The sequence below is a fragment of the Apis laboriosa genome, unplaced genomic scaffold, assembly GCF_014066325.1.
Source record: "Apis laboriosa isolate Shangri-la unplaced genomic scaffold, ASM1406632v1 scaffold56_cov145, whole genome shotgun sequence".
NCBI lineage: Eukaryota > Metazoa > Arthropoda > Insecta > Hymenoptera > Apidae > Apis > Apis laboriosa.
Genome location: NW_025223765.1, coordinates 1,543,571 through 1,566,249, shown reverse-complemented (window position 1 = coordinate 1,566,249; position 22,679 = coordinate 1,543,571). Strand labels below are relative to the sequence as shown.

The following is a 22,679-nucleotide window of genomic DNA, read 5'->3' as shown; positions in this document are numbered from 1 at the left end:
GATATTATTAAATATGATAATTATTAAAAAAATATGAAAAATTCAATTTTACTTGTTCTAGATATAAACAAACATTGCTTCGTTTTGATTTCTTATATTCATAAATCAACAAATGGCATCAGCAATGGGTATCGTAGCGTCGCATGATTCATGGTATTACATAAATCCTATAATTATAACCAAATATCAAATATGCTATTTTAAACCACTTATAAAGATAATTTATTCTTGTATATCTTCAATAATATCACAAACATTATGTATACAATTTGATATATAATTTGATTGAATTTTGTTTGTTCAAAAACTTGAGAATCATGAAAAATAATGATATATTAGTTAAAATATTGCATATAATAAATAGTCTATAATTATTATTATTATTGAAGTACAAGAGCACTTGAAACGATATTGATCAAATATTCATTAATCAAATATTTTATTATTCGAATTGTGCATTATTTTTATTCGTAATAATATAAGAATATGAAAAAAGCTTTAATTCATGAAATTGAAAAATTGACGAACAGAACATTCAATTCTTAAGATGCAGAAAAATCTGTTAATAAATCTATTACATAGAATATATGGAAAATATATTAATATTACAGGAAGTAGCTTAAATAAAATAAAAATTATAACTAAGAAGATATTGTTAACGATATTTTAAATACTGAAATAGTAGAGAAATGCATTAAAAATGACTTCGACAATTCAACGGGAATTCAAATGGAATGCAATTTTATTCAATTTTGTATATTATTATATATTATATATATAATTATGTAATTTAATAAATTTTTGCAATTTTACAAAAATTAAAAAGTATGAACTTTATTATTATAATTTTATAATAAAAATTAAATGATTTTTTATATCATTGTTTTCTCATAAATAAGCAATTATTTTTTTTAAAATAATATATAGAATAATTCATTAAAGAAATATCTGTGTTCTATTATCTGAAAAGTCTTATCTCTTTTATTATTATATTAGATCTAATAATGGAGATATTAGTTTTAATAATGAATGAATTCGATTCAACAGGAAATATTCAAATATCGAATAATAAAAATATGAATTATATAAAGAAATATTTTAAAAATTGATAAATTAATAAATTAATAAGTAATATAATATAGATGTTGAATGATACAAAATGTAGATATATTATGTAACACTAGTTTTTTTATAGATTGACGCATGAACATCATATGATTTCAATTTTTTAAATGAAATTATATAATTTTTAATATACTAATAAATGTAATTCCTGCTTATTCACAAAAAAAAACTATTAAAGTATTGATGTCGAAAAATTTTCAATTTAAGAAATAATTTAATTTGTTAAAATTTAAGTTTATAAATTTTACAAAAATTTTTAGTTTAGAAAATATATTTTTTTTTATAATAAGTTTTATAAACTTTAAATTACTTACAATATTTTAAATTAAAAATTTTTCGATATAATAATATAATCTTGTAAAAAATAATAATAATAACTATCTTATATATCTATATATATTAAATCTATATATATTAAAAATTATAGAATTTTATTTAAAATTAAAATTGATTTGCATATGCATATTTATGCGTCAATCTATAAAAAAACTATTAATACTGCATAATATATTTTTTTTGTATCATTAGTATTTTTCCTAGTATTTTAAAAAAAATTATGTTTATAAAATTATTTAAAAATAAATGAGTAAATATATCAATAATAATAGTTGTTACTGAAAAATATCAATTTTCAAATTTTATTATGAAAAAGCAAATTATCTATTATAATGAATTATAATATTAAATTTAATATTAAATTATTATTTTAATAAGTGTTTTCTTATAAAAATTTAATATTTAAATCTAAAAAAAATATGTAAAAAATTTGTTGTAAATATTAATAAAACTTTCAAAAAAGATTGCATCAAAAAAAGAAACAATTTTTCATTAAAAATTCATTATAATTGACAAATATAATTATAAGAAATCATTTTTTTAAAGAAATAATATAATAATTAATAATTATAAGAAAAACGAATTATTAATAAAAATTAATTAAATTAATAAATAAAATTGAATCAATTAATAGTAGATATTGAATTTATTGAATCAAATTTTTTGAATCAAAAAAAAATAAATAAGTATTATTTTCAATAAAATTATAAATATCAATATTTATTTTTATTTAGAATTTGATCATTTTTTTTTTTTTTGTAACAAGTTAATATATTACAATCTATTCAAAATATTGTTTAATATTTTTCCTACTAATCGAAAAATCTTTTGCAAGTGAAATATAAAAAAATATAAAAATATAAAAAATAATTTCAAGAAACAATGAAAATAAAAAAAAGGATTAATGAATTACTATGAATTTAATAAGTATTCTAGTTTAAAATCTTTAAAAGATCAATTTTTTTTTTATTTTCTTAAAATAATTTCTTAAAATATATATTTTCTCAAAAATATATTTGTCGAAGGATTGTTTGATTCATGAAATTAATCAAGTTGCAGACGTTGAAAAGAATGTTATTCCGGACTAACTGGTTGATTAGTCATAAGTATACGTGCTTAGTATAAGATTTCAAATACGATTTCCTCGAAGTCATATTTTTTCAAATTCTTTTTACGATATTTCGAGTTCTAATTAACGATTTCAAATTTGAAATGAATATTTTTTTATTTTCTATTTTTTTTTTAATACTCTAATGATGAAAAATATTAAAACATCATTTTTTTTTTGTTTTAATTTTGAAGTATTTTGAAGTATTTTTAATTTTTTCTCAAAATTTTAATTCAGGTCAATAATTATGTTCATAATGAGGAAGAGATTCATAATCATTTCAAATAAATAGAATGAGAAGAGGATCGTTAATCATAAAATCAATTGAAGAGATTAATTTATCTTCGTTTAATTTTTTTATATAAAATAAATTTTCTATATTTTTGAAATATAGAATATGTGCATAAAATTAATATAAAAACATGATATGGATTCTTTTTAAAAAACCATAAACAATATTTTAATTCTAAATTAAAATATTCTGTTAAAAAAAATCAATTGCAGTATCTTTTTATCTAATACTAGTGGTTTAGATACTTCTTGCATTATTTATTTAATTACAAATTAAATTATATTTTATCAAAAGATTTTTCGTAATAGGCACAATAATTAATGTATTACAAAAAACTTGATTATTTATAAATAGAAAGTAAAAATGAAACTAAAAACTTGATTTTAATTGTTTAAAAAAAATTAATTTTTTAATTTAAAAATAAATTTAATTAATTAAAAATAAATTATATCTTGTGGATATATTTTTTATTTAATAAGAAACAAAAGTGTGTTATTTTTTAAATTCTATTTGCTGGACATTTATTTAAAATGTCTTCTTTATAAAATTTACAGAAAAATTATACTAAAATATTTTTAAAATTAAAGAAAATCTTAAAAAATTGTTATTTAAATAATTATATAAATTATATAAATTAGCAGTTAAAATTTATTAAAAAAATTGATCATTTTAAATTTGATAATTTAAAATTACTATATGTAAAAAATAAGCAAATTGATGATTTGTATTGTTTATATTCATTAAAAATCAGTGACATTAATGATGATGATAAATACATTAGGAATGGAACATTCATTCAAAATTTCGAAATCTCAAAAACTACTTCGAAATTAAACAGTTAAACAGAAGTTTTGAATTCTCGAATCTCGAAAGTTTTCGTTATTTTTATCATTTGAAATCTTTGGAATAAATAATAATTGGTATAAATAATTGAATTTAATTTTACATTTATTTTAATTAATAAGATTTCACTTCCATGTACAATAATTTACAGAGAAAAAGTAAAATATAAATAAAACATACAAATTTAATTTTTATTACAAATCAAAAAGATAACTATTCTTATTATTAATATATCATAAATATCTAAATTTGAAGAATTTCAAAAAATTACATTTCACAAATCGAATTTCTTAATTCCTGACAAAATCTTTCTTTCTAAAAAAAAAAAAAAAAGAAAAACAAAAATATATATATATTGCAAATATATATTGCAAATTTCGAAAAATATATTGCAAATATATATTGCAAATTTCGATTTTTTAAAAAACTTTCCATAATCTTAAATTCCAAAAATTTTTAAACTTTTAAATTCGAATCATTTCCCTTTCCTTGATCTAAGAATCAAGTTTCATTTCCATCCTCTCACGAAAAAAGAAAGTAAGGATCACGTGAAAAAAAATTACAGGAACTGTCAGCCGGCTCCGAGGAGGATTTGGTCGTAGTCCCAAACGTGCCGATGCTTTCGGCCACCAGCCAGTCCAAGTATGCAGCTCGTTTCCTCAGGCTAGCGATGGCCTCGATCATGGATATCCTTCGAATAAAACCGTTCGTCGAGGTGTCGATCGGCCAACTTCTCTGGGGTTACGAGGATCCGCTGCTCAAATTGGCCAAAGATGTTGTGCCGAAGGAGCAGAAACTGCCCTACGATCAGTTCGGTCTGTTGTACGGGAAAAATGGGACCATGCCCGATTTGTTCACAATTTACACCGGGCAAGAGGACATCGGTAAGTACGGGATCCTGGATAATTACAACGGGAAGAGAAACCTGGGCCATTGGACCACCTCAGAGTGCGACTCGATAGCCGGCACTGATGGCAGCATCTTTCCGCCACGCATCACCAAGGAGACGGTGTTGAAAATCTTCGACAAGGATCTCTGCAGGGCATTGCCCCTGGTGTTTAAGGTAATGTGTAGTGGTTGATGACTGCACTTTACATTGGGCTATTATTAAAAATGAATTTTTTTTTTTAATGTCTTTCGTTAGTATTCAAATTAAGAATAAAATTTTTATTTTAGAATTTTAATCTCTTAGGAATCCATTAGCTCGGTCAGATGTTGAATTTTTTACCGATTCGATCATTCGCCGAAAGCAATAGTGTTCGCACGATTTTATATCTTCGTCGAAAATCCAATTTTCACGAGTATACGTATATGGCTAGTTTTTTTTGAATTTTTTTCTTTTATATAAATTTGGTTTTTTATATATTATATTACGAGGCTTTATTCTATTAACGTTATTTTGTAATTTTTTTTTTTTTTTTTTTTTTCATTCAGACACGATTTAGACACACTTTCTCATATATACAAGGTAAGGTTAATATATTCATGAGATATCTTTGGAAAATCGATTTTAGAGACTAAAATAAATACAAAAATTATACAAAAATATCGATTGAAATTTATTTATTAACTTATTCAAGAAAGGAATAAGGAATTCAATTTGATTGACTCAGATAGAATGCTCTATCTCATTTCGTTTTCATTTCACTTCATCTAACTTGAATTAAAATTTATAACTTAAATAAAACAATATTTTTGTATATTAATTTTGGTATTTGTTTTGATTTTTACAATTATCTTTCAAAAATATTTTACGAATATATTAACATCCTTATACAGAATTAATTCGTGGAGAGATTTTATAATAATCTCGAAATAAGATAGAAATTAAGATTAACAAAATTACATAGAATGCTTCGTTTTCTAGATAGATCAAAATATTCTCAAAATTTTTTAAATATAAGTGAATAAATTAATTAATTCTTTATAGCATATGAATAAACTGTCGATAAAAAATTATTTTAAATGTGAAGATAAATAAAAAATGTAGAATATATTTTTTTCATTTAAAAATTAGTTTTCAAAAAATTTGAAAATTTGAAAATTTATTGATTATATCATTTCTTGATTGTATATAAAATCAATCTTGATTTTTCCAAAAACAAAAACTGAAACTAATTAAATAAAATTTTATTATTATTTTTTGTTTATTCATTGTATGTAGAGTGGATCATAATATTGATTTATGTTTTCATTCATATTCAATAAAAATTAATTCCATTTGTATTTAAACAATTTTCAAATTTAATTTACGTGAAAATGAAGATGAAAAAATTTTATACTATATCATATTTTATAATAAAGTTAGAATTTTCTTGACTACATTTGTACTATATGTATCACTCTGTGTATAATAAAGAAAATGAATTCCATTACAATATAAATATGTTGTTCGAAAAATGATTTTGCTAATAAATTTATATATAATACGGATATCATTCTGACAAAACCAAATGCCAAAAATAAATAAATGATTTTGCTATCTACATATACATAAGATGGTAAAACAATCGATGCAACAAATTGGTTCCATAGTATAAATGAGTTTTTATTATAATACCTATATATTTCTTTAAATGGTTAAATTATCAAAAAATCGTATCTTTTGAATTAAACGTTTTTATAAATAAAATACTGTCTTTAAAAATACATTTTATTGATGTATATACGTCTAATGAGACGAGTCAATGGTTCTACAGATAAGATATATGTAATGATGACATTTTACATTGATGAGATTCTACATTGATGAGATTGTAGATTTTTCTACATTTTCTATATTCATTTTTAGTGAAATATTAATTATTCATATTAATTAAATTTTTATGTTTGACATTATAATATCTGAGGACTGTTCTATTTTTATTTAATCTATTAAGCTTAGATAAACATTGGATAAATATTTATAATTTTTGATGAAATAATTCTTTAAACACGATTTTTTTAAAAAATTTATTAAAAATATTGTAATTTTTTTAAATTCAACAAAGATTAATACATTGGAATATTAAATTAATATGATATGAAATAAATAAATAAAAAAACTGATAATTGATATAAAATTTGAAAAAAATATTCGTTACTATAAATTCAAGAAATAAATTTTGAATTTAATTTTTTTTAAAATATTTCCTATTTAATATTTTGTGATGTTTCTATATTCCACTATGTTAGCATTCTTAACAACAAGATTTTGCTATTTTACTGTTTTCCTCTCGAATAAGTTTAAATTATATTTTTTATTACATTTTATTATATTACTTTTTTATTATATTATTTCATATCATATCATTCAACATTCTCATTTATTTAATATATATCTATTATATATATTTATATATATAATATATTTATATATATATATATAATATATTTATTATATATATATTTAATATATATATATCTATTATAACATTTTATATCTCAAAAACTATTAAATCATTTTTATTTAATTTTTTATTATATATTATATATTTATTTTCAAGAATAATTGATATTTTTCATCGAATACTATAGAAAGACACGAATAAAAAAAATTACTAATTTTTAACATCTCAATTCCTCTTCCTCTTTTCCAATAAGAATTCAGATAGCTTTGATCGAATGATTTCAGGAGGAAGTGATCACTCCAGGTCGAATTCCTGGATATAGGTTCGTCCCTGCCAAAGATGCATTCGCTTCACCGAGCCGATTAGAATCGCAGCAATGTTTCTGCCCGGCCGGGCCACCTTGCGCTCCCGAAGGAACCTTCAATGTCTCCCTCTGCCAATACGATTCACCGGTGTTGCTCAGTTTCCCGCATTTTTATCTCGGTAAGATGGATAATTTAATTATCTTGTTATACAAGAGTTTCATAAATAGCTTATAATAGTTAGGTTAATTTCTCGAATTCGGTTGCCTCGGTAATTTGAGCTGTTTATCTACCGGATCATTTTCAATATGATGAAAAAAAGTGTATGAGTGAGTGAGTGAGTGAGTGAGTGAGAATGAGTGAATGAAAAAGAATGAGAAAAAGAAAGACTTATATATAGGATAATATATAGGATAACCTTCGAATAATACGTAAGCAGTATAAGATAAGCAGATATAGGATAATTTATGAAAAAAATATGAAAATAAAAAAAAAAATAGAATAAAATTTTTTGTCAGAGATTTTTTTATTTTTGAGAAAATTGAATTTTTGCGAGTGAAATTAAATATGAATGTAAAAAATTATATATATTATTTTATATATGAAAATAGATTTAATTTTATTTTTTAAATTTTTATTATTAAATTAATTTTTGAAAACCCGAATTTTAGAAATCGTCGATTGTACAACTTTTTGATTGTATATGTTCATAACAAGAATTTAAAATTTAAATTTTAAATTTAAAATTTTATTGTACATTTAAATATGAATTATTCAAAAATTAACAAATTCCATTTATATTTAAAAAGTAAAATTTTTTAAATTTGTTTGATTTTCTCGAAAATGAAGACTTGGACAAAAAAATTTTATTCTATTTTTTTATTCTATTTTTTTTTTATTTTTTAGGCAATCACTCTGTACTCGCTTATAAGTATTTATATAGCCGGATTATATAAATTTATGATATTATTATCAATTTAAAATCACTTGCATTATTTAGTAAATATATATTTATTTAGAATAATAAACAATTTTATATATTTATTAATATTTTCGCTAAAACATTCATTGAAGGATCAAAGTTACAATAACTGATTTTATTTGGAACACCTTATGCATACTAGAATCGGTATTATGTCATCGACTATTTTATACTCAACAATGCAACGACAATCTATAATGTGAAAGTTAGTAACATCTGTCTAGGCAGCATGTAAAATGTGTTACTTACGTTTGCATAGGCAGAATTTAATGTATTGTATCGTTTTTTGTTAATTCAAAAATTAATATATAATGGAGCTAAAATTTTAAATTTAGCCATCATTCATTCTTCCTCTCAATCTCTTTAAATTTCATATCAATCAATTATTTAGAAGTATAATCTATTTTTATCTATTTTTAACTATTTTGTTTCTATTTTTCAATTCATATTCAAAATAATAATTTAATATTCTTTAATAAAATATTTGAATTCAAAAATGAAGTAATTTTAAATAATAATAAAAATAAACAAAAGATTATTATGGATTTCAAAAGATAAAAAACTAATTACTATTTAAATTATTATCTTCTTTTACCGAATATTTTTTATTTCAAATATTCTGCTTTATATACGTTACTTGTACAAAAGGAGGATGTTTTACAAGACTTTTCACAAGAATAATTGACGCATCAGAAAAAATTTATACTACAGTTATGTAGAGTTATGTAATAATAACAAACTTAAAATTGATTTAAATTATTACATTGTTTAAAAAAAAAATAAAATAAAAATATTAAATTTATTTTTAAGTTAATTTGTTTTTTGGAATTTTGTAATAATTTTGTAATATATATTTCTTATTTAATGCAAAGAAAAAAATTTAATACAAAAATATTTTATTTCTTAGATTTCGATTGCTCTGTCGTTTTTTAAGCTTTTTAAGTTTTAAAAAAAAATCATATCGAATTGAACATAAAAAATTAATTTAAAAATATTACTTTATTTAAATAAATTAATAATTTCAATTTAACCAATGGCACAATAATCAAATATATATATATATTTATATATATATATATAAAAATATTTTGATGAAAGAGGAATTAAAATTATACGAATATTAAATTCTTTAAACCAATTAAGTTTAAACGCCAGTAAGAGTCTCAAATTGCCGAATTGAATTACACAATTGATTCAAGGCAGTCGTCTTCGTGCTGAGTGGGGATAATGAACTGTCAGTTATAGAATCTTATGACCTGTTACTTGTGGAGTCATTACTGTACATACATACCTATCTATATTTCCTATCTTCATACTCTCCTCTTCTTCACTCTTCTACACACGAATTCGGTCGACGACCAAGCGAACGAACCGTGGGAACTTTTCTCGACTCTGGGGAAATCGTCGTCATACATTGAACACAGTTTTGAATACAGTTGATGAAATTCTTGCTTTCGCCGCGGTCGAAACGCTGAGAATCCGTTTGTTTCTACTATCTTGTCCCTAAAAAGCCTACCTTAAACATATCCCATCTCTTTATATTATCTCTAACATTTTTCAGGGGATCCAACACTCAGAGAGGCGGTAACAGGTATATCACCGCCGGTCGAACGTGATCATCAATTCTATCTCGATGTTCTACCGATGATGGGCACAGCGTTGAGAGCTAAAGCGAGAATTCAGATAAATCTGGCGGTTAGTCAAGTACGGGACATTAAACAGGTCGCCTCGTTCCCGGATATCGTTTTCCCGATTATATGGTTCGAAGATGTGAGTATACGTACACTGTATCCTTAGTTGAAATATTTTTTTTTCGATATATAATGTGAACACTGGATCTTTTTATTATTTCCTTTGCGATATCCTTTTTAAAAAAAATTAATCAAAACTGATTCTTGATCAGTAATATATAGCTAAGAAAAGTGGCAGATTTATACTCGAGCAAGAGAAGTTCTTTTGTTCACCAAATATGACGCTGTATGATCTTATTTGTAGAATCACTTTCAGCCAATATATGGGCCGATTTTTAGAAATGTATTGGATTTGGAAGTCGATCGATCAGATTCGCATTTTTTCCATTATTAGGGTTTTTTTGTCAGTTATAAACGATATATAACATTTTCTGACTTTATATAAAGAATACATAGAAATTAAGATATATATTAAAATGTTGCATATGAAATGTCGTTTTTAAAGAAATTAATAGAATAATATTATTTATCACATAATAGAATAATAAATATTATCACATTAAAGAAGGAGAAATTTATGTTATGAGAATGTTATAAATTACATATATCAAATATTAAAAAAATTTATAATAATCAATTGTGTGGATCATTATAAATAATAATATGATTTTATTATTTAAATTTATATATTGAAAAAAATGCTATATTTGAAGAAGATTAAAGATGTTCCCTATTTTAAAACGATCAATAGATGAAGAACAAATAAGAATTGTATATAAAATTTGTTGAATTATTAATTGGAAAAGTTAGTCATGTTAGAATTATGTAGAACTTTAATTAAGTATGTATAAAGAAAAGGATATAAATATGGAATATCCATTTAATTTTTTTAGTGCTGAGATCTTTAGAATAATAATAAATAAAAAAAATTAAATGCAATTTTCTGAAAAATTTCATGGAATATGTTACATTTTTTAAATTTTTTTTAAATAAAGAAAAAAATCGGTTTAATTAAACATTAAATATATTTGAATAGTAGTATAAAACTGATATTTTTTAGGGAAATAATTTATATTAAAGTATTAATAGAAAAATTTTATCGATAGATAAGCATATAAAGTATATATAAACAAGAAAAATATGATAAAAATATAATGAAAAAACTATAATTAGATAGAATAATTTATTTTGTTTTGGAATGCAAAATAAAACTGCATGTAAAGTATATATAAGCAAGAAAAATATGGTAAAAATGTAATAAAACAATCATAATTAGATAGAATAATTTATTTTGTTTTGGAATGCAAAATAAAACTGCATGTAAATTATACTTTCTGGGCTTGTACAATCATAAATCCACAATTAACATATCTTCATAATTCATTTTTAAAATCTTTGAAAAATTGTAATTGTTATCAAACATATCTCATATTTTTACCAATTTCACTTTCACTTCATCATATAATTAAGAACTTCAAATCTTCATTATATTATAACTACGATACTTATATTAAAACTACGATTATCATAAGTAGAATTTCTGTTTTTTTTTTTTAAATTATAAAATAAATTAAAATAAATTTCACAAGTTAATAAGCGTAGAAACTTTCTATTACGATCAAAACATAAAACGTTCATTAAACGAATGAATGATAGAATATGTTAATTGTCGTAATATTTGAAGCAAATCATTAGCAAAATTATCAAAATCTAGTATTTCATATTTCTATATTTCTTCATTTTTCCTCTATCTTTCGAATAAACATAATCTTTCGAAAAAACAACATTTCATGTGCAACCTAACCTTATATCCTGAAAATAACCTATATATCCTATTATATAACATATAATGATAAAATATTCAGATAAAATATTTTTAAGTTTAAACGAGGTCGGTACATTGACCAGCTATCATAATATCTTTATTTTGATTATATCCGACTGTCACAACGAATCGATCGCGTGGACACGAATCGCGATTAAGAAGCGATTAGCACTTAGCGACGGCAATGGTAGCCGATGATATTAATCGTGCAAATAGGCATTCGTGACGGTAATGGGAAGCGCGAGTGATTCGACGCCTCCGACGTATCATTGTCTGTAATATGATTCATTTTGTTGGAATGACCGTTCGTGTCGATAATTTATTCTTGCCATTGTCATTTTAATCGCCACTGTATCGCCACTTATCAACTACTCGTCATAACGATCAGGATTGATCGAGAAAAATTGACGTGTTAACAACATTCACTCTATTACAGGGTATCGATGAGCTTCCGGAAGAAATGCGAAACTTGATGAAGATGGCCGTGGACGTGCCTCCAATTGCTCGAGCGGCGGTATCTGGAACTCTGGCGGCGATAGGCGCGATCGTTTTGATAGGAGCGCTCTTCTTCCTGGTGCGTGCCGCTAAACGACAAGAGAAACTACATCTGAGCAATCCGTTACCGTCTAACGCGACCGCGAGCAAAACCGGTCAGCTAAACCCTGCATTCCAGAATCCATCCGATTCCAAGTAGAACGGCCGATCTGCCCAGTCTGCCGTTTCTACATCTTTCGATCTCGAGCGTGAAGTTGCGCGTATGCGTCGACCCTTGTACGCGGCAAACTTTCACCCTAATAGGTTTTTAACGGATATAAATCGAGAGAGCGAGAGGCGAATGGAGAAATTGGGTAAGAGTGATCGGTGTCTTATCGTCATCTTGTTATCATCGTTCCATTCCGCTTTAGGAATGAAGAAAACAATAATAATAATAATAGAGGAAGGGGGAAAGGACAATTACGATATATATATATAATCTTTTACGAGAATTCGAACGAATTTTCTAGTTGGATATTCGACTGGCCAGTTTTGAAATTATTAGGAATCGTTTGCATTCCTATAGATTGTTGCTAGTGCCGGTTCGGAACCAAGTTAATAATAAGAAAGCGAAGCGAAAAAGTAGGAAGTACGCGAACGATTTGTGTGCGCGTGCATATTGTATATGTGTGTATATGTGCTGCTGTGTGTGTGTGTATCTGGTGTGTGCATGCGCATGCGTACGAGGGAAGGGAATTATGAAGGAGGGAGTAGCAGAAAAGTGGGAACAGAAGTGACGTGAAATTACTAATAGTGCGGTGTATGGCGAATTTCTATCGTGGAACGAGTTGCTCTATCATCCGTCGCATCGTTGCCATCAATGATATTAAAAAAAAAATTTTCGTCCATCAATCGATGAAAAACTCTCGCCTCTCGTAACCGTCGAATGAAAAAAAAAAAAAAATCATTCCGTCCAGCAAATACACGATCACGTGTACAAGATCATCGACGTGAGCCGAGTAAATCGTCTTTGGATTTTGACGAATCTTTTGGCGGCGATCGAGATCTTATTGTTATTCCATTATACATTCGTTTATATGTATTTCGTTGTAAACGCGTTAACTTCAGATAGACTATGGTTAGATTTCTAGATGAATTTAGTTTTTTACAATCAAGTATGAGGAAGAGCTGGAGTGGGTAGAGAAGGTGGAGGTGGAGGAAACGACAATAAAGTAGCCAAATAGTTTTGAAATCCGGATTCGGATTCGAGACAATTTCAAACGATGTCGTGACAATTTAATAATAAAATTATGTACGACGAGAATATTCGCTAGTTGATTTCACCATGTATCGGAAATCTGCTGCCGGTGTACACGTGTGAACGAATGAATTGTTCATCTTTGTTTTTCAAACTTGTCTGTCGATATGACATAGGTTATCGATGCAGATATATAAATATAAAAAAAAATCGTAGAAAAACATCTTATAACATACATATGGCTGCAATTAATAATTTTGCATCGTTATTGTATCTTATTATTTTGTACGTGGTTTTTCTCGAAGGAATATGAACGCGCGAGCGCGCGTCTATCTTGTACTATACTGTTATTGCGATACAATTGAAGCGAGCATAGACGACATTCGACAGAGGGGGATAGGTCTGTAATGATAGTCGTATGATCGATTGATCGCGTATAAAGTGGCGTGATCGACTTTTTTTTTTTCTCTTCAAAGTTATTCAGAGCGTGATGAGCATCGAGAAAAGGAATCAATTGGCCAAGTGAAGGAATTAACAATAAATTAGGTCGTTGATGCCGTATTCTCGGTGAAGTCGTTAAACACGCAGTGCATAATATCGTCATCCACGATCGTTCCGTTACAATCGATTGAGTTCAGTTTCAGTCCGCTCTGAGACCGGTCGATCGAGTTTCGAATCCAGTTTCGTCTCGATCGATTCTTTCGTTCTTTCTTTCGATTCTTTCCTTCGTCTCGATCTTTCTTTCTTCATCGTGGCAAAAAGAGCGCCGAACGAGATGATCGCGCCGATCAGACTACACCATTGAAGAACAGCTTCGATGGCATTCACCAAATAGTGACTTCTATACAAAATTTGTCGAAGCGACTCAGGTATTTCGCCTATTCCGGTATCGAGCCATATCAACGGCAGAATCAATCCATCTTCGAGATTTCCGGAGAAGGGAATGCCGACCGCTTTTCGTACCTCTACGTTCATTTGCAGTCTCATGTTCATGTTCACCGTGATGCCTAAACGCTAAAACCAAAATTTATATTTTTTAGATGAAGGAGTTTTTTAATTCTGAAAAAAATAATTATTCTGACAAACTTCCAAAAATCCAAATTTAATAAATATTTTACAAGTGCAAAATATACAAATATACAATATACAACAGAACTGCAAAACGAAATTCATCCTGGAAAGGATTTATGAATTTTCAACACAAACAATGTAATCTGATCCGCGATCGAATATCCGTAAGACGATACTAATGTAATGATAAAATTTGTTTATTTTTGTTTTTTTTTTAACGAAACTTTTATGAAAATATTTGAGATTTTTGTGATCAAAATAAAACCAAACACAAATGATATAATTTGTATCATATTTGTGTTTTTAATCAGCGATAAACAACTTTTTTTTTCTTCATTAATATAATATAAATCATATCGCTGTTTGGTCTTATTTTAATCAGAACAAGGTCACAAATATATATGATAAAAAAGTTTCAGACATAGAGAAGAAAAAAGCAAAAAATAGAAAAATTATATTAAGTTAGTATTGTTTCATCAATATGTTCTTTTTCAAGTATATATTTTCTTTTCTACTTCTACAGCAAAAAACATAAACTCCGAGTTTTAGTCAAGCCATTTTATTAAAAATTTAAAATTATTCTAAAAACAAAATTAAAAATCAACATCTCTTTCTAGGAGAATTATTGCAATAAGTTTTCATTCTTTTAGAATTTTCTGCAATAATAGAATATTTAATAATTGTATATTTACCGGATGAAGATCGATGTAACTTTCGTGACGTTCTTGTCGAGGTTCCAGCCCGACGATTTTTTCGAACAATGATTCATTACCCGTGTAGAAATGAGGGAAGGAAGCGATCATCGGTGTCCCAAAGTTGCAGGCAGAAACGTTGAGCGTTCCGGTTGGGGGACATGTTCTGATGGTTGAATCGTGCGACTCCTTCGGGCAAAAACACGAGTCTTTGTTGCGAGTCGACGCAAAAACGTTGCTCGATAATTTGTACCTATGGTCATTCGACTGGTGAAGCGTTTCGATGGACGACATTTTCGCCTGCGCATTCGTAGGTAAATTTCTTTCAAAACGAAGAGGAAGAAAGAAAAGAGCTAATACTATTGAGAGCTCAAATTTCATTGTTTCCAATGTAATCGTAAAAAAATTTATATTGGTCGGAAATTTTACATCTACAGGTAAGTTTATTAGTAAGTTCATGCGTGTTGATGAGTGAACAACAAAGTTGGGAAAAATTTTTAATAAAATAACGATTTTATTAAAAAAATTATTCATGTATAAATCTGTAACATTATTTAAGAGAAATTTATATTATAAATAAAATTTTATTCGTTATTAAGAACCATTAGTGTAACATCATATACTTACATTAATCTTAATCTATATAGGATATCCCAAAAATGTAGAAATTGATTAATTGGAGAATAGAAAATAAATGGAAATTTAATTTAAACTAATAAAGTAAATAAGTAAAAAAAGAAGGAAACATTAAAATAAATATAATTGAAAACTTTATAACAGATTCATTCTTATAAAATTTAAGAAAATTAAAAAAATTTCTTTTTCGATTTAACATTAGAAATAAGAAAACATGTTAAAATATATATTTCTATATAATAAATAATTATTAAGTTAATAAATTTTTATTTTAATATTTCGAATTTTTCAAATTTAGAGAACATTTCAAATTTGCATAAAGTAATAAAAAAAATTTTAAATTTGAAATAAATTGTTCATTTTTTTCATCGAATCTGTATCAAATTTATATTAAACGATAATACTTTTTGCATAAAAATATAAGTAATATATATAATAATGATTAAAAACCTATTAAAAACAAATTTGCATTCGTTCTGAATTATATATTATTTAATATTTCCTATAATTTAAGTAAAATTGTATCGTGATTTTCAAAAAATCATTAATATATTAATATAATTTTTGATAAATTGAAAAATAGGAAAATTATCAAATCAATAATCATCATTCTTCAACCAAAGGCGAATTCAAAAATTACTGCTTTTGATTTCGATTTCATTTCGATTTTTTCTTTTTGGTTTTAGAATGATATTTAAGATTATTCCTCTATGTTTATTCAAATATGAGATTATTCGTTTTTAATGAATAATTTCATTTATCCGAATATTTGACTTTGCTTCTGAGCTCCCAATATACATATATAGGTCATTCGATAGAAGTAAATAGAAAGTTTAAAAAGAGATTCTAAAAACTAAAATAAAAGAGATTTTAAAAACAAAAATATGCAAAGATATCCATTGAAGCTTATCTTTTAAATTATAAGCAATTTAATTTTATGTTAAATAAGATTGCAGTAAAACGTGACGATTTTATCTCGATCATATTTTATCTCCATCTCGTTTCACCTGATGCAAAATTAAATTGCTCATAATAACAAGCATTAACATTAATGAAAATTTTTGCATATTTATAAGTTTTTGTACTTATTTTAATCTCTAAAATCATTTCTTAAATTTTATACTTGGACATTTTTCAAATAATAAAGAAAAGAAATATATAATGGTTCATTGTAGTTTTCCATATTACAATGAAAATATTTAAGATTAAGATCTCTCTCTTATTCCATCTATTACATTTATATAATTTATATCTAATGATACATTGTTTCCATTAATAAGAAATAATTTGGAACTGTTTATAACATCTTGAAAAAGAAATATTTTTTGCAAATTAAATGAGTTAAAGTGTGTGTTGAAATGTATTTGATAAATGAGTTAAAGTGTGTGTTGAAACGTATTTGATAAAAGAATCGATATTTACAAAATTGATCTGTCATTAATATTTTAAAATATATATATAATTATAATTTTAAAATATAAAGTTAAAATTTTTAATAGTGACCATTTATATGACGCCTTCATTATCATGAACATTATTTTATTCTTAATTTCTGTTATAATCATATAAAAATAACTAGGATAAATTTCTTGAGATCCAGATCTCAAAGAAGATTATAAATCAAGAAGATCAAAGATATGAATGCAGCAGAGCAAGAGAAAATAGTAGAAGAAAAGCGAAAGTTTATTTCGAATGAATATACAAAATGAATATTTATGGTATATAAGTAGAAAAACTAATAAAATTCATGAAAAAAAAATTAATTAAGGAATTAATTTTTGATGATTTTTTCAAAAGATTATATTATTACTTTTATTATTATAAAAATTCAAAAAATTTATTTTCATAATACATATTAAATTCAATTAAATTATTTTTCTTTTAATCATGGATAACTTTACAAAATTTAAACCAGTTGAAATTATATAAATTTTAAAAAAAAATATAAAATTGAAAAGTCATGTTACGATCCTTTTCTTTATTATTTGAAATATTATTGCAAATAACACATCATTTATTTCATATTGTAAACACAAAATAATATTATAATTATAATATAATTTAAAATAATATTATTTGAAATAAATATTTCTGATAATTTGAAATATTTATTTCAAATAATATTATATTATATTTGCATAAATTTGAAATAATTTAAAATAAGAAAATAATTTATTATCTGAAATTGCTATTACAAATGAATCAATATTATTTATAAAGTGTTATTGTTACAATATTATTAATATATTCGTAAAAATTTATTCTAAAAATCAAAATAAGTTATATACAAATTATTATACAAAAATTGAAGCTTATTTATTAAGTTACAAATGATTGAAGTTTATGTTAAATGAAACAAGGCAGAGATTACAAGACAGTTTTATTTTTATCAAATAGCTGCTTCGTTCTGTCTATCTCGCTTCATCTAACACAAACTTAAATTGCTTATAATTTATAACATTTTTACATACTAATTTTATGTATTTGTTTTGGCTTAAAATTCATGCTCTAAATATTTCCACGAATATATTAACGCCGTATATATTTAAATAATAATGTTAAAAATAAAGTATTTTAAATAATCATTTCTTTTTCAATTTCAAATAAAATTCTGTTAAATATCCTATCTACTTCATTCGAACATCCTGTATAAAAAAAAAGGAATCGGATAGAAAGCGGGATGTATATAAAACAGTGATGACTCACCTCAAGGTGGGTATGCCGTTAGAAAAATTACGATGATCGTAATGAAAAGGCATTTTCCTGCAAAAATCTTTCGCATAAATGAAGAGCGTCTTATTCAGCTGGTTGATCCAATGCGGTGGAAACATACTGCCATCAGTACCATAGATTCGATCGCATTTTTCATCTCCCCAAATCTGATGATTTTCAATCCCGTTAATTCGCTCGATTATCCCAAGATTATCAGTTTCTGAGTGTATCGTAATGCGATCCGGACTTGAACCGTTATTCTGAAAACCGATTCATGTTAAATCAGCATATTTCTTATTTTTAATTTAGAATCGCATTAAATTTTGAGTCGCAAAATAATAACTGTTTGACTACCGAAACTGTCCGAAACTGGCCGAAGTTACCCGAAAACATAACTGCTGAACCGCGCCAAAATATAATGTGTAATTTTATTGTACGTAAGATGAACTACTACTTTATAATTATTATAAATAATTTTTGAAATTACTTAATAAATAAAATAAATAATTTTTGTTATTTATGTATAAATTTTTGAAATATTTTTTATTTGTTATTTAAACAAAAAAAAAATTATTTAAACTTCAATTTCATCTATTGTAAAAGTTATGAAATCATAAATAATAATTGATTCAATTAAGTCCAATTTAGGTAATATTTATTTACTTTTTTCTATTTAAATTTGGTATAAAATTTTTTTGATTATATAATTTTATCTTTATGAAATATAAAAATTAATATATATTATATTTACTTTTTCCTTATAATCAACTTAAAGCATTTCTAATGATTTCAAACTTAAAATTAAAATAATATCTTATGTAATTAAATTCAGATTGATATATGCAATCTTTAAAAAATGAGAGTTAAGCTAGATAAAAGGAGATTACTATGCACTATTATTTTTGAAGTATAAATACAAGAAAGAGATATATGATGAAGAAAATAACAACAATGAATCTTAAAATGAAAACAAATATATATATGAAAAAAATAGATATAACTAGTAGCGATTATATCAAAACAAAGTAAAATATGAAAATTATTCAAATAATTGAAACAAAAAAGAAACAGAAACAGAAAAATTTAAATTATAAAATCAAATATAAAGTGCTGGTATAATAAACTATAAAACTATATTTTTTAAAAAAAATTATGGTTATATCATTTAACTAATCACTGTATCACTGTATCACTGTATCATTATATCACTATATCACTGTATCACCGTATTACAATTTTTTATATATTTATTTTTAAGAAAAATATTGCAATTTTTATTATAGCACTATTAGCAGTATATTGATCACTATTACTAAATTCAACACAGTTTATATCATAAACAAAAACATCTACATTTTCATTAATTATAGACATAATTTTTCTTTGAATTATACAATGACTTCAATTTATTAAATTTTTATATTATAAATTTTACATTATAAACTAACATATTATTGAATTACAGAAAGAATGAAAAGTGGAGTTCACAAAACAAGCATAAGGAAAATGCAAAAAAATATTATTATAAATATACGTACGAAGGCGAGAAGTCCAAATTTATCCAGAGTAAAAACCGAGCGTAACGATGAGAATCGTTTGGCCACTTCATACAATTCGTCCTCATAACCCCAAAGGTATTGACCGACCGATAATTCGAGAAAGGGTTCTGCACGTATTCTCGAGAGGAACATGGTCAATCCGATTTGAAACAGGTAACTAAGATTTCGAGAAAATGCGAGCGTCGACATCAACATCACGTTAGGTACAATCACCTTTTCATTCTCCGATTTACCAGAGATCCATTGGTATCTTTTCCTCTCCTGATACGTGATCGTGCCATTCTCGTGTATTTCGACGTTCACCCGGCTCAAATTCTCCCGATAGATGAATGGTCCAACCTCCTCTACCTTCAATTTAGTCGCGTTTCCGCTCTCGAACTCGCGCACGTTCGTGTAATTGAAAACATAGATCTTGATTTCAAGGTTAACAGGCGGCTTTTGCCAGAGCAGAAAGGACGAAGTACCATTCTTTAACTCAAGATTGGAGAGGATCGTATCGTGAAATACGCTTGTGTACCAAAACAGGATGAACATCGTGACGCTGATCAATGCAGTGAATCCATATAGCCAACGAACGTGCTGTCTTCGCGTTCCTCCGTTCAAGCTCTTTTGAATCGCCCGCGCAATATTTTTCTTCTCCATAATGTCGTTTTTAAAAGAATTATACCAACGTCAGTCGACTTATCTTTCTCAAATTAAAAGTCTTGAAATTTTTTTTTCAAATCGATCGAATTTTTCAAATTCCCGTTCGACGAGTCTTTCGTCGTCTTTCGATCACTTTCGATGCGTTTTCGACGCTCTACTGAGTTCCGCGGGACGATCACAACGATCACAACGACGTACAAAAATCTCCCCACCTTTTCTCGATTCATCGATAACCTCATCGTGACAGTGATGACCTCCGCCACCAAACTTGGTACGTTCGAATCCTCTTCTTACCGTTCATAGCTTCTCTTTTCTAGAAAAAAAAAAACAATATCTATTTTGATTGTTATTTATGCTTTAAACTGATTTTGCGCTTCGATATTATCACTACCAATCGTCATTTGTCCTTTGTTTTTGCCATTTTGCGCATCATCTTGTTTTCTTCTTTTCTATTTCACTCTCCATTTATTCCATTCTTCTTCCCCCTTTCTTTTTAAAAAAAATTAGGATTATTCGTTCAATTCTTTCCTCCATTTATTCCCTCTATCTCTTTGACAGTTGTTTATTCAATTTGTCAATTCACATTTGTGACAGTTGATCTTCGACAGATGAATTCGACTCGAAATTGTACGTACGATCCTTGATCGATTTATGTCAAACATGCTACTACCATTTATCGGCCGTAGACGAAAAAATCCTCAATGGCGACTGATGATAACATCGGCATATTACCATTGAACCAAGTTTCTTGAATCAAGCCGATTTACGAATCTTCCGACTTAGTAGTAGTTTTCACAGAGAAGAAAGGCACATCCTTCCTAAAAATTGTTTCAAGAATGATTGACAGATATTTACCCGGATTCGATTTAAATTCTTTTCCCTCGAAAAATACGAGTTAGATTCACGACATAGTGTCGCATCAAGCTATGTCGCGAAACATGTTTCGAATTTATCGTAAGACGCTCCATATGTTGTGACTGGCAGATGCCCTTTTCACCCGTTTTCTGTTGCGATGTCTCGTCTCACGTCATCAGCTTTTACCATTTCTTTTTTTTTTTTTTTTCGTAAACGATATTTTACGTCAGATACAATAATTTTTTATTATACGTTGCGTCCCACGATTGCACAAGAAATTGTTCCAGTTTTCTCAATCCGGTAAAGCGATAAATTTGTATTTATTAGTTAATTACATACTTACTTCGAGTTTATCAAACAATCAGCCACGTTACAATCGCGTCACCACGCATATATCTTTATATATCTTTATCTCTATATACAATTTTCGCGAAATCATTTATCATTCCTCTTCCTTCCTGCGATATACAAAAACGACGCAGAATTCGAGAAATGTACTGTTGCGATGCAGTATGTTAATACAGGATGTGCAGGATGTTAATACATTCGTGGAATATCTTTGAAGAGGCTGAAACAAACGGAAAGGATGGTATACAAAAATATTGGTTAAAGTTTATTTATAAAATTAGCAATTGAAATTTACATTGTTTCAAATAGAGTAAGATAGCTTTATCTTTGTCACATCGTCATTTGTATGATAGAATGTTAATATATTGGTAGAATAATTCTTTAGAGAGTTAATTCTAGAAGGTGAAACAAACACAAAAATAACAATAGATTATTTATTAAGATATAAGTTAGTATTAGATGAAGGAAGATGGAAATAAAATAGGACAATTGTCTCACTTCTTCTAATGCAAATTTAAATTAGTCATAATTTAATGTAGCTTAATAAATAAATCTTAATCATCATTTTTGTATATCAATTTTTACGTTTGTTTTAG

At 25.9% G+C, this 22,679-nt stretch overlaps 2 protein-coding genes across 4 annotated transcripts in view; one reads left to right on the top strand and one right to left on the bottom strand.

The window, feature by feature from the left end:
• LOC122717717 (scavenger receptor class B member 1) overlaps window positions 1-13,631 on the top strand; it is a 48,003-nt gene extending 34,372 nt beyond the window's left edge. For both annotated transcript variants that reach the window (XM_043942051.1, XM_043942052.1), the window contains exons 4-7: window positions 4,270-4,767; window positions 7,318-7,516; window positions 9,879-10,087; window positions 12,270-13,631. In XM_043942051.1, the coding sequence (XP_043797986.1) occupies window positions 4,270-4,767; window positions 7,318-7,516; window positions 9,879-10,087; window positions 12,270-12,527 (1,164 nt within the window). In that variant the 3' untranslated portion in view covers window positions 12,528-13,631. The remainder of the gene's footprint in view (window positions 1-4,269; window positions 4,768-7,317; window positions 7,517-9,878; window positions 10,088-12,269) is intronic.
• On the bottom strand, window positions 13,549-21,810 carry LOC122717716 (scavenger receptor class B member 1-like). Of its 2 annotated transcripts, XM_043942049.1 has the most exons (5): window positions 21,272-21,810; window positions 20,215-21,193; window positions 18,671-18,936; window positions 15,329-15,581; window positions 13,549-14,579 (listed from the first exon to the last, which is right to left on the bottom strand). In XM_043942049.1, exons 2-5 carry the CDS (start codon window positions 20,875-20,877, stop codon window positions 14,184-14,186), a joined length of 1,578 nt encoding a protein of 525 aa, XP_043797984.1. In that variant the 5' UTR covers window positions 20,878-21,193; window positions 21,272-21,810; the 3' UTR covers window positions 13,549-14,183. The 2 variants fall into 2 exon arrangements, with proteins under 2 accessions (XP_043797984.1, XP_043797985.1); XM_043942050.1 differs by having other exon boundaries at window positions 20,215-21,810.
• Between the last annotated feature and the right edge of the window lie 869 nt (window positions 21,811-22,679).

What these genes read in the sequence shown, in the direction of transcription:
- LOC122717716 (XM_043942050.1), bottom strand. Translation starts at nt 20,877, where the DNA reads ATGGAGAAGAAAAATATTGCGCGGGCGATTCAAAAGAGCTTGAACGGA. An exon ending in AACGGCATACCCACCTTGAG is followed by an intron (nt 15,582 to 18,670) that starts GTGAGTCATCAC and finishes GAATGACCATAG; the next exon opens with GTACAAATTATCGAGCAACG. An exon ending in GTTACATCGATCTTCATCCG is followed by an intron (nt 14,580 to 15,328) that starts GTAAATATACAA and finishes TTTTGGTTTTAG; the next exon opens with CGTTTAGGCATCACGGTGAA.